General features: G+C 39.8%; 1 protein-coding gene across 2 annotated transcripts in view; it reads right to left on the bottom strand.

Annotated features, from left to right (window-relative positions):
• Positions 1-13,188, bottom strand: part of Hwt (SH2 domain-containing adapter heavyweight) — a 377,169-nt gene that overhangs the window by 361,881 nt on the left and 2,100 nt on the right. For both annotated transcript variants that reach the window (XM_076442816.1, XM_076442824.1), the window contains exon 2: positions 4,341-4,911. In XM_076442816.1, the coding sequence (XP_076298931.1) occupies positions 4,341-4,911 (571 nt within the window). The remainder of the gene's footprint in view (positions 1-4,340; positions 4,912-13,188) is intronic.

The raw sequence follows: 13,188 nt of genomic DNA, 5'->3' as shown, positions 1-13,188 counted from the left end.
GATGTTGCTTCAAATAATTTTCAATAGAATATGAAATGCGTAACAATTAAGGAAAACGAGAGAGGGACGAAGGAGATTCGAAGTTAAGCTTTCAAGACTTATTAAAACGAGATAGTTTCAATTTACTAAAAGTATTTGCATAACTAGATACAGCGTAATTGCATCCTTCACGTCTCATGATTTATTATTAAATGATACAGCGGAGAACAATCAAACATTCTCTAACAAATTGCATTAAAAATTTCTTGCGAAGCCGTTCAAAAAATTTATTTTTCGAGTTTAAAAAGTCAAAAATCAGCAATATTATACTGTTCTATGTTGACTACAAAAGACCTTCTCTCTAACAAAAGAAATTTTTACCTCATTCGGATTTATTTTTTTTTTAAATAACCGATGGAAGAAAACTTTACAAGCAGATCTGCAATCTAGTTTGTAAGTACGAGGTAAGTTTACTTGAATCTGTTGGTCGTGCCAATAAACTTCAGCACACCATGTATACACGTGCATTTACCTCGTAATGTTAATTAAGCACGGTTTTCCTTCATTCCTTCCTTGTTTTCGTGAAACGCTATGGATGAAGCACAACGGCGCACGAGCAGAAAAAAAAGTATGCACGCCATTGGCAGTGAAGCGATCAACGCGAGGACTCGTCTACATGCTAAGTGGAACACCATACTCAGCCCCGCTTCTCTCAAAGGGTTCAAAACTTAAAGCTGTTCCCGAAGTAGAACTCGTTGTCGCTCTACTGCCTCCTGCAGAGCCCTCGCGCGAACGAGCTGGCCCGGGTCGGTCTTCATTTAGTACAGCCACTTTAATCAACAAAGATTCGCGTCGTCTAGCCAATAGCGGCAATACTGGAATCCTAATATTGGATTGGTTAATGTTTCCGGCGATCGTAACCCCGCCCCACATTCCAAATTACCTTCGGAAAACGGACACACGCTATTGATGATTCCACAGACTCGCACTCAGTGGGGGGGGGGCAGACTTGGGCAAAAATGTAATCAACGATTGACGAATAAATTTCTACTTTAATCGTTAATCGCGCGCGCAATTAACAATTAAACTCCTACTTTAATCGTTAATTGCGGTTAACGAGATTACATTCTTTTCAATTGTAATCGTCAATGGAATATAATTGATTAATGATTAACTGCTGAAATTTCGAAATGAAATACGGAATCAAAACTGTATGCATACTGAAAAAAATGTAAACTGAGTTTAGGTATTGTTATTTGGTCTATAATACGATCTCTATGTGCTTGTATGTTTGTAGTTATTATTCCTGGAAAGCTACGACCATCGTACCGCGATCCACTTCAACAATTGATTGAATCAGTCTCCGATTTTTCGACGATTTCTTTTTTTAATCAACGATATTGACGATTGACTTCATCAATCGATTGAATCAATCGCCCATTTCTCAATGATTACCTATTTTAATCGTACACATTAATCAATCAATCTTGGTTAGAATTTTAATTGATTAATTCCCAACTCTGCAGTGGGGTATTTTACCCGAACAGTCGGAAAAAAGTAGACTTCAAAATTGTCCGCAAGGCAAAGAATTTCTTGGGCCATCACACAGTGGGATGTTTGGCCCGAAAATTCGGGAAAAAGTTGATTTCAAATTTTTGCTGTTCGACGTAGTTAAAGGTCTGAAGAATAAGGCTTCAGTATTGGTTTTTCATATTTGTGCACCCGTGAAGGACTTTACTTCATCGAATGTCAAGAGATTTTATAGCATTTATTTTATAGCTTAGCGTTCTTAACCCCTTGCCGTACCATTTTCTTTGCTTAAAACGTCTTTATGCACGAAAATGTCGTAGAAGGGAAAAGAAAATGTATATTTTTTGTGTATGGCTACATTTATTTTAATGTTTAAATATTTATTACAAACGAATCAAATTTTATTTCATGTAAAATGAAACTCGTAACATTCGTATTTGTCAGACTCTGTTAAAAACCTTCATCACGAGTTGTGATGATACTTCGTTATGATGATAATCGTCGATTTTACGACCTTGAGGCCATAAGTGACGCCACTGTGCGGCGATGCTTAGCTTCATTTTAACAACTATCTATCAATTATACATGTTTTATCCAGAGCCATTGATTTTTTCTATAATTCTCAGATAATTGATCTTCAATTGAAATATTTAGGATCGGGATAGACGTCTTTAAAATGTTGGGTAAAAATGGTAGTCATCCAAGTCTTCCAGCTTTTCACGATTTGCATGGCATATATAAAGTTTCCATTTGACATTCAAATACTTGATGATTAGACTGCGGATTCTATGCATTTATGGCAACAATGAGATGATGTAATTTAAAATAGTCCAAAGATTAAAGGGATTTAAGAACGTCAATGTATATTATTTTGGACTTATTAAGGTTATTAAAGAAGAAAGAAGCTTCTACGTGGTTGTTGTTTCTTGCAACTCATACAGACAAGTTTTATTTTGCATAAAGATCCGCAGTCTATTGATGGTATATGAACATAATTAGCTAAATTATTACGCAAGGTGAGTCGAACTAGTTGAACTCAATGCCACGACGGTGACACTATTTTCCGCGACCAAGTTTTCTAAATTAATTTCTAATGGTGTAAGTGACCAGTGGAACTATTCTGTTTTTTTTTTAGGTAGAGATTCGGCAGTGTTAAAAATGCAATTCGAAAAATCGGAGAATGCGTAAAGGGCAACTTGGAAATTTATAAATCACCCTCCCTCGTGCGAACACTTGACCCGGTTTCGCACTATTCAGTCCCTCCGCGGTGAAAATGACGGTTTATAAAATCCGGAACGGTGGAATCCAACATTTGAGAAATAAGAACATTTTATTTCAGCCGAGACCGTTTTTCAGGCTGAATCTAAAGACCACGATGTGTGGAGGAGAGCACGTGTCGGGGAAGCACGTGCGTGCATTAAGACCGCTACGTGGTCGCTATAGCCATGAGCACATTGACGTCCGAGAGTTCTCAAGTGCTGCCAAAGTGCAGCGAGAATCAGTTTTCGAGAGTCAGCGAATTGAGAGTTCTGGGGGGGAGACTAAAGCGTTTAAGGCCGGGGTTGAGAGCAAACATGCTGTTGAAGTAGACTTTTAATGAAACACACTGTGAGAACCGCACCGTAACTATACAAAATACTCCGTATACTGCATGCAGTATTTCTCAATCTTATCAAATACCCGTGCGCGGATGAAGGTAGTCAAATTCCGAATTCCATTTTATTGTTCGACTATCATTCTTGCACAATTTATCTAATTTTGTTTACTCTTTTATGCTTCCCTGTTTCTGGCTAAATAATCTGAAATTTTTCGACCTCACGGTCATGATGCTATTATAGGTCTTGGATAAGTCCTAAGCATAATCATTACTTCAGTTTGATAAAAATATGTACTTCCATTAAAAAAAAAAAGGCGGCGGTTTAGTATAGTGACAACGCCTGCGGTGGTGGATGTTAGACGCGTATGGTAAGGGGGGAGGAGGGTAATACGAAACCGAAAGAATTATTTTGCGGAAATGAACGGTTACCGAGATATTCGCAAAAAGCTATAATTATTTAAAGAGGTAATCCTCTCCGATTTTGATCAAATTTAAATATGTTATATAGTTACACATTTTGAACAACTTTTTCCTTTGCAAAAATGTCGCCCGCGGCTTTGTTTAGGAGTTATTAACGAAAAACACGGATCAATCAGCGACGACGCGACGCCACGCTAAGCGGGACTTGTCACTCGACTTCGTTTGCTGTAGCCGCGGTGATTGGACCGTGTTTTTTCGTTAATAACATCTTAACCTAACGCCACTTTTGCAAAGGAAAATATCGCTTCAATAGATCTCAGAAACCTCTCATTTTCGGATTTTGAAGGAATTTTAAGACACCCTGTATATTTTTTCTGTGAGACTATTCCTGGGTTTTCGTATGCGTGGTCGGGCCGGCCTGACGGCCGACCCTCTCCGCCCCCCACTTCCTAACCCTAACTAATTCTGATCGCATAATCTTCCCATTGTAGATGTCATCCAGAATTTTCAAATAACCTTAACCTAAGCTATTTTTATTTTTATTTTTCGACCCATGCGCTGCCAGGAACGTGCACGCATACGTTAGATCCCGATGCAGTAGCAGTAGCAGTTTTTTGCGAATATCCCGGTAACCGTTCATTTCCGCAAAATAATTCTTTTGGTTTCGTATTACCCTCCTCCCCCCTCACCATACGCGCCTAACACCCATCACCGTAGGCGTTGTCACTATACTAAACTTCTGCCGAAGTCTTTATACACACTGTACATATTGTACCAATAACACCTGGAAGAGAAACAGAGAGCGTCCACTTACCTGTTTCCGCAGCGGAGTGGCGCACTCGTCCTTGGTCCTCTCGAACCGCTCGAACTTGAAGCTGTTGCTCCTGTACAGTTCGTTGTCGCTTTGCTGCCTCCGACATAGCCTGCGAGTGAGTGCACGGGGCCTGCAGGGCGCGCACTCGGTTGCCAGGCCCCAGTGCAGGTGCAGCATCGCGAGTTCCGCGGTGCACCTGGCCATGGCGCAACCGGCGCGTCTGACGCGGCACTTGACGCGTTTTATCCGTCCCTCGTGTTGCGGCTTATGGCTGCACGGCTGCGAGCCGCTGCCGCTGCAATCGCACGTGCGACGCGACCGACGCTGCTTCACGGTGTGCGAACACGGTTTCACTTCTTCCTCGCACTCGCACTCGACCGCCGCCCCTTCGACCCCGGCTGCAGCCGCATGAGTGCAATTTATTCGCTCGATACACTCGCACGGCTGTTGCTGTTGTTGCTGGTTCGACTGGCCCGCGGCAGAGAAACTGGGTGAAGAGGGTTGCGCGGGTACTCGACGACGGGTACCGCTGTAGGCCCCGTGACGGCATGGTCGTTCTGGACAGTCGCATCTGTGAACACGCAACAACAACATCTTTGTTAATAACTACGCTGCGGATCTTTATGCATTTATGATGAAATTGGTTGGACGAAATATAAACCAGTTAAAAATTTAACAAATTCAAGAATGTTGTAATGTTTTGTATGTGAACGTTGTAACATTTGCACTTGCACTTTTCAAATCGTATATACTTTTTCAAACTCTATGAAGAAGGAACTTGATTCTTCGAAGTCCGTCAGCTTCGTCCTATCGAGTCTATTTCTTATACAAATCTGCAATGCTGTCGATTCCTTCAAGTATATTTTGTCAAATTTTCTCATTATCTTCAGAGCAGTATCTAGTACACTAACGAACTCCAGTTGTTCATTTGTTACACTACAGTAGATATAGCTCATCGCTTTCAGATTCTTTTCATCCCAGTTGGCTTGTGTATCTGTGTCCAATTTTTCTCGTGTAGCCAGTTCTTCACACTTTTTTCCACTTCAAATACAATAATATCCTTTTCTTCCATATCTTGTAGTCACGTGCATCGAATACTTGAATTTTTATTTCACCTTCTTTCGACATTTTGATTTGCTTTGTATTCCAGGAATACAAGGGTGTGCTTGATGCGCCTTCTCATTTCTCAATGATGCAACGATGGGGTTTTTCAGTAGTCGAAAGCGCTAGATGAAAGATCAGTCTAGACTGCTGTAATTTGAATTATTCGGCAGCATGTATAGTATAATAATACATCAACTACATTAAGAAAAAATAATAAGATATTTCCCCTTTTGTTTGATGATCTTTTGCCAAAAAGGAATAAATAAAAAAATATTGTATTGAATTAAAGTTCATCGTTTTGAATAAAGAATTTTGGTTTTATTTCACCTTGAATTACCGAAATTAGTTTGTTCCCAACCCAATATCATAAAGCTGTGCAGGTTGCTATTTTTATAAAGCTGCGAAATTTTTTATCTAGCGCTTTTGACTACAGTAAAGTCGCGTTTACTGTCCGCGATCGAGTACGCGATCACTGTCCAGTGCCTACCCACTCGATTGTCATTCTGTCCTTCTCTACGTTCGGCTTGCTTTTGAACTCTCGGCGCGGTAGACGCAGACAGAAAAAAATAATGTCGGTATGCGATCACTGTCCATGCAGAACACAGGCTGTCGAACAGTAAACGCGACTTTACTGTACTGAAAATCCCCACTTTTGCAATATCGAGAAATGAGAAGGTGCATTCTGCACCCTTGCAATCCTGGAAAGGAGAATACCCCCTTAATGAAGGTCATTCAAGATCACTGAAAGCCAACTGCAGTTGGTACACCTAGTAGTTATACAGGACGAAATGCAGATGTGGTCTGACGAGTTTCTACAGTCGGCTACAATTAGCAGCAAGGACCAATTCGGTGATGTGTTCATTGATAGCGATGGCTCTTCGTGCGTTTCTGTCTCGAGCCGAGCGAGAAGCCGAAGCCGCTTGATGCACATGGACTGTGATGAGTACTTGAGCTTCTCGAGCCGACTTCGAACCGCTTTGGAACTCGAGAGGAATCGGTTTGGAAAAATCCCGAGCGCACAGAAACAACGCGAGCCAATAGTCGTGCATGAAAATTTACGTAGGAGAGGCCGTCTAATCTTTGTACCTACTTTGTTATGGAAGAGTCTACTGGTATCAATTTTCTTTTACGCAACCTGTTGCGACCACAACTAACGTTACAAAATGGATAGAAATTGGCATCATCCACAAACTATCTCACAATCAACATGATAAATTAGAGTTGAGCACCTATAAAAATATGCTTCGGAAACAAACTGAGGAGCATGAGTGAGAATCTGAATTGTTACCGACTTGTTCGAAATGAAGCCAAATTCTCATTCAGTCATTCGAAGCTTTGATCCCGCGATAGACAGTGTATATTTTAATGCTAGACTGCGGATCTTTCTACAAAATGAAAATTTTGTACCTGAGTTGCAACGAACTGGACTGAAATAATTGTTCAATAGGCTGAAAATAATATCGTACAACAGCATTTTGTAAATTCTGCTAATATCTTTGCTGTTTTAATTCTTAGCAGTCGAATGGTGGCTCAGAGTCGCCACTAAAAATAACTTACTATTATTCAAAACTATGTTTCATTTTGAAGTTAAAACATCTCCGAGTGCAAAGGGTTACACCAACTCAGTTTTGTCGTAAATGCATGAAAGTAGTTCACTCGATACGAACCAAATCACAATAAATCGATCCGGAAGCAATCCGGAGGTGTTTGAAACTAGTCAAACTGAAACCCAGTCCCTTGTTCGGTCGAATAAGCCTGACTGAAGACTGATGCAGAAATGTAATCCTAATTGGGACCCAACTATCCGTTCCCAAGATAGCTTCCATTATGCGTAGGCGATTGACGCGCCGGGACCGACGCGCAGAATTGATGAGATTCATTCACGTGTCCAGAACCGGGTTGTTCGTCAGATCAAAACCATGCGAACCGAAAACGATCGGTGTAATCAAACCAGTCCCATCGAGCTCGAAAGGTTCTAATTTGTCTTATCCGTCTTCGGTTGAACCCTGCCGCGCTCTCTGATCGTTTCGCGAATCTGCAGTGGCCGGATGTATCCCAACGGATCACGTCGGACTCCGAAGCTTCCTGTCGCTGACAGCAACCTCCAAGTTTCCCCACCTTGTACTGAATAACTTCCGACGAGTACTATCGGTTCCTGCTTTAATCAGGAACATCTTGTACCCGCCAGATCCTATTCGCGTGTATCCTGGCCCACCTGTATCTGACTCGTTTGACTTCGCCCGGTTCGGACGTGACCTCTGCTCCTGTTGTCTGCTCTTTTGTGTTCTGATTCGTCGTAGAGACGTGACGGGCTTCGAGATTCGTACCCCCGCGAGGATACAGCTAGGACTAAACAGAGCTTTGCTGCAGCTGGCTGCTCCTACGGCAGTTTGCTTCTTCTACCTATTCACTTTTGTTACTCCAGTCTCTTACAAGGGACGATCCCGAAGTGACATCTCCGGATCTTCATGAAACTTTGGGACAATTGATAGTTCTTGCAAAAATATTTTGACACATAATGTACAACATCGTTCATATTCAAGGGGTAAAAACAGCCCTCAAATGTTTGCGGCTGTTCAATGGACGTTTCCTTTTACGAAGAGTTAAACATCAACTAGCCAATTATTTTTTATAATGAAGGTCTACGCCAATCATTTGAAGACAGTTGATAAGCTGAAGGGCCACCATTAATGAAATTAAGCCCCAATTATTAGGTGTACGAATAAGTTCGGTGCCTTTACATATATTCAACTGTGATTGCATTTTGAATTAAAATTTTCTCCCGCCATTTTGGGGTTTTAAAGCATCAACCTTACCCTACTAAACGCACTATACAGGGTGTCCCGAATTTAAATGGCAAAACTTCATTAGCGTGTAGGGGACCGAAAAACTAAGATAAAACGCACTGACTTGATAAATTGCAGCTAAACATTGTTCTGGTGATATTTGGTGCACTGCATCTATGAAAGTTTATTCGGTGCCAATCAATTCAAGAGAGCAATTAAGAGACCGAATCATAGATGCAGTGTGCACCAAATATCACCAGAACCATGTTTAGCTGCAATTTATCAAGTCAGTGCTAGATGTAATGCTTGCATTGCTGCAAGAGTGCAACATTTTCAACAATATCTACATTAAATAGATGATAACGTAAATAAAATGTAAATAAATAAGTAGAAAAATGAAAACTTGTTTTGTTTCTTTTTTTTGCGATTTTCTCCAAAACGAAGCAAAAACGAGCAAATCTCTAAAAGACTTTTTGTCTTACTTTTTCGGTCCCCTATACGCTCCTGAAGTTTTGCCATTTAAATTCACCCTGTATTTTACGCTAATTGATGCATATAACCTCAAAAAACAATACTTTGCCCCGTGGCGTTTAAGAAACAGCACATTCGAAACTGTGTATGCCTTTTGCAATTGAATTGAAAAAATGCTGCTGAGGCTACGAAAATGATTTGTTCAGCGTCAGGTGAAAATGCTATAATTTATAAAACATGGAAGAAGTGGTGTTCCAAAGGTTCCGTAGCGGAAATTTTGATCTCGGTCATGGAGAACGCAATGGAATGCCGAAAAAAGTGTAGAATGAAGAATTAGAGTAATTGGTGAATGACAATCCTTGTCAAACACAACAGATACTTGCGGAGGAACTTAATGTGACTCAACAAGCAATTCCCGTTCGTTTGAAGAAGCTTGGGAGGATACAGAAGGGAGGTCGGTGGGTTCCTCACGTACTCAGCCCCGAAAACAAACTGAGACGCTGTGACACGGCAATGTCCCTGCTGTCACGATTTAAAAAAAGGACTTCCTTCGCAAAATTGTAACTGGGGATGAAAAATGGATATTGTACGACAATCCCACGAGACGAAAGTCATGGATTCATCCGGGTGAACCAGCAACATCTACTGCTAAACCGAACATTCACGCTAAAAAAAGCGTTACTGAGTATTTGGTGGGATTTCGAAAGTGTCATTTATTATGAGTTGTTGGAACCTGGGGAAATTATTACTGCTGAACGGTATCAACAACAAATGATTTTCATTTAAGCGACGCAATTGAGCAAGAATGGCCTTTTACCGGCAGTGGAATTAGGCAAATGATTTTGTTGCATGACAACGCACGACCACATGCGGCGAAGACAACACTGGAAGTCATTTCTTCCTTGGGTTGAGAGATTCTCCCGCATGCGGCATATTCCCCCGACATGGCCCCCCTCGGATTATCACCTTTTTCGGTCGCTGCAACACCACTTGGTTGATTCTAAGTTCAAATCTCTCGAAGAGGTCCGCACAAGCATTAATGACTTTATTCGCCTGTTACTCGAAAGGTGGGGGAGAAGTGTATAGAAAGTAATGGTGATTACTTCGAAACATAATGTATTCCAAATAAACATCAAAAGAACTCTCAAAAGGCACCGAACTTAACTTGTACACCTAATATGTACAGGTCTAATGGAAAATTGGGAACGCTCGAATAATATTGTACTCCATAATTAGTGTCACGAAGTTTTTATATTCAGATACATAATGTGTAGACTGCGGAAGTTTATGCACGATAAATATACAAAATGCATATGACATCTATGCACGAAAAACATGCAAATATGCACGAAAAATATGCAAATATGCTCGAAACATATGCAAATTTTTCCGATATGAATTATATATTATAATACATTAAGTGTTAGGTACAATATTGAGTATTAACAGACATTTCACAGTTATACTGGAGTATTTCGATTTATTTCCGGCAATAAATCGTGAAAATCTGCAATTTTTACCATCTTTAAACATTTGCTGCTCATTGCTCATTGCTCATTTTCAGAATATATTTAATTAAATTTTCAATATAGGGGCCCACATAAAAAAGTTAAAAAATCAACTTTTAGTATTTTTTCAACAATTCCGATCAATTGCAATTTTTGAAAAAATTTTTTTTCACATCCTTTAGTACACTAATTGCTCCAGCTTCCCAAAAAAGTTCAAATCGTACAGTACAATATTAAAAAAGTTATCGTCTTCTTTAGAGCGGTCTTAAACTTTTGTCCGCTACTGTATATTCCTATTGATTCATTTAATGATAAACCTGTATCGTAATATTTGCTTGATCACTATTTTTTCTGTGCATGGAAGTATTAATATGTTGAATTAATTGCGATGTTCTATCGCACTTTACACTTTTATTGCACATTTCATAGTAAATACTACTTTCATTATTTTCGTCAATAATGAAATTGGGATCGTCCTCGATCCAGCTTTTCATCAGTGAAACCCTACTTTTCCGAACTTTCGGCATTTTAATAATGATCGCACGCACTCTAACAAAATTCGCCTTACCACTTCGAGTATTAAACTGAACTGTTCGAATTCTAAATACCAACAGCTACATGTGTTCTTACAGCTGATTCACAGCAAGCAATATAAGGTCGTAACATCATAACTTGTTGAGGCTTCTTCAGTATTGTATCGGCGTATCACTATTATCGACGCTATTCGGTTATGATACGAATGCTCTTATTAATAGATTAAATAAATTTAACAAGATAAATGATTCATATGAGCATGAGATATGCAAAACATATGCATTATGCAAAACGTGCAAAATAAAAAACATATTTTTGGAATCCTCTAATCGCAAAACATATTTCTGTTTAAGTCCCATTGCTTTATCAGATTTCAATATAAATATGCATTTGCATAAACATCCGCAGTCTATTAATGTGTATTGTACACTTCGTTTCAATCTGAGGCCTTTGGACATTCGGTTTAGATAACTCTATAATGCGGCCAAATGCTAAACAATAGTCGAGCTCTCATTTCCGTGTTGCACATTAAATCGACCATAACGTTTAAAACTCGTGCAACAAAGTGGGCCGTAAAACGAGGGAAAAAATAGAGTACTGTAATCGCCGGAAGTTTCTCGCTGAAACTGGGTGACGACATAATGAAATATTGAAACACATAATACCGTTAATCGTTCCATTATACGGTGATGACGTCCGAATCGCGGAATATTATAAACGGCTCGTTGAAAATGTGAGAATGAAAATTGAATTCTCAGGCTCTCCTTTCGGGGTGTAGAATATTTCAATGATGCACTGGAGATTGGTGTCAAGTGCCGCGATGAAATATGTCCCTTTTACAGAGTTGTTCCACGAGAGGCTGTGGATTTCAAGCGAATTTTGTAAAATGGTGCCAAGTATTTACGATGCTTGCGCGAACGATCGCGTTACAAGTGTTGAAAATCATTTTTGCCGGGCATTGAATTGCACGCACGCCGCGCAATCACAAAGGCAAACGCAATACAAGCATATTCGCATAATGCTCTTTTCGCATTACGCGAAAAATGCTCTATTGTGGAACGATCATTCGGCTCGCGAGCTCAAACGTGCAATAATTGCAATTATTTGTTGATATATTATACTATACGTCCCCCAGTGCCATTTGCGTTGACTTAAAATGAATGAACAATTTCAGCTCGCATTTATACGGAGCTCCGAACGAGATACATTGATTCGGTAATTTATAGCAAAACGAAGTTAATTGAAATTTAAATACGCAGAGGCGGGATTGAAATCGATATAAAAAATAAAATGTATTTTATTTGCCAATGTTTTCCGTTGGTGTTACAAATATTAATTTTACGCTTGAGAAATATGCATTTCGCTTTTTCACAACCACACGAAACTCGAGTACAATGTAACTGATAATTCTTTTGTTTTCTATATGAAACGTAACTTTTAAAATACTTTCCAATAATATGTCCACTCTGCACACTTTTCTTAACTGCGGCGTTTAAGGTGTCACTTTTGATTACGTCGAATAACTTCTGTCCATAGCACTGGATGTTGTATGGATGTTCAAGTGTTTAGCTTTAACACAACGATACAACTGCACGATCACATCGCGCCGATCCGAAGACAAACTGTGTAATAATGGCTGTAATAGTGATACCATTAAATCTCATTAAAAGTAATTACACGATGCATTCCCCCTTGCACTCGCAGATTAAGATCTTATCGGTAAACTCGTCTGTTGTTATTACACCACGGTAAAAGTGTCATTAACCCCTAACTATACAGCACATCTCGGAAAAATCTCGAAACGTAGCCGCCACACGATCACGTACACCGCTCGTTAATGGTACAAAACCATTATCCGACCCGAGTGAATTTTTTGTTAGCACAGAAACAAGTTTATCCGATCGTCGACCATATTGTTCATACGTTGCACGCGTTTTGAAAATATGTTTTCATCGTAACACATTTGCTTAAATCGAATTTTATTTGGATTCGCGAACATTATCGTGAACTGTCACACTGCAGTTATAGTCTCGTTAATTATATTTGTTTTGCGGAGTTTCTTGGGACAGGCGATTCTGCAGTGAACGCGTTAATTGAAAACGTCGGTGAATCCGGATTTCAGTATCGATGAAATTCAGCATTGATATAAACACTGAATAGCGAATCGGTCGTGCGACACGATTTTAATACCGTGCGACCGATATTTCGAGAAAAAAAACCACACACTGTGTCACCGGAATTCCCGTGGATTTCCAAACGAAAGGATAATTCCACACGAATGAATAACTTGAAAAAATGAAATAAATGTTCCTCGCACGAAACCCCGCATCGGGATAAATGGAAGCTGAAAAATTGGTCAGAGACGCGTGTATTTGAGCACCACTTAGTTTATGTGTCTGACCATCCCCACGGTTATTCCACTCATGTTAACATGTTCAACAACGC

The sequence above is a fragment of the Lasioglossum baleicum genome, chromosome 2, assembly GCF_051020765.1.
Source record: "Lasioglossum baleicum chromosome 2, iyLasBale1, whole genome shotgun sequence".
In the NCBI taxonomy this organism is placed as follows: Eukaryota; Metazoa; Arthropoda; class Insecta; order Hymenoptera; family Halictidae; genus Lasioglossum; species Lasioglossum baleicum.
The sequence above is the reverse complement of the archived record's forward strand: the minus strand, read 5'-3'. Positions and strand labels throughout refer to the sequence as shown.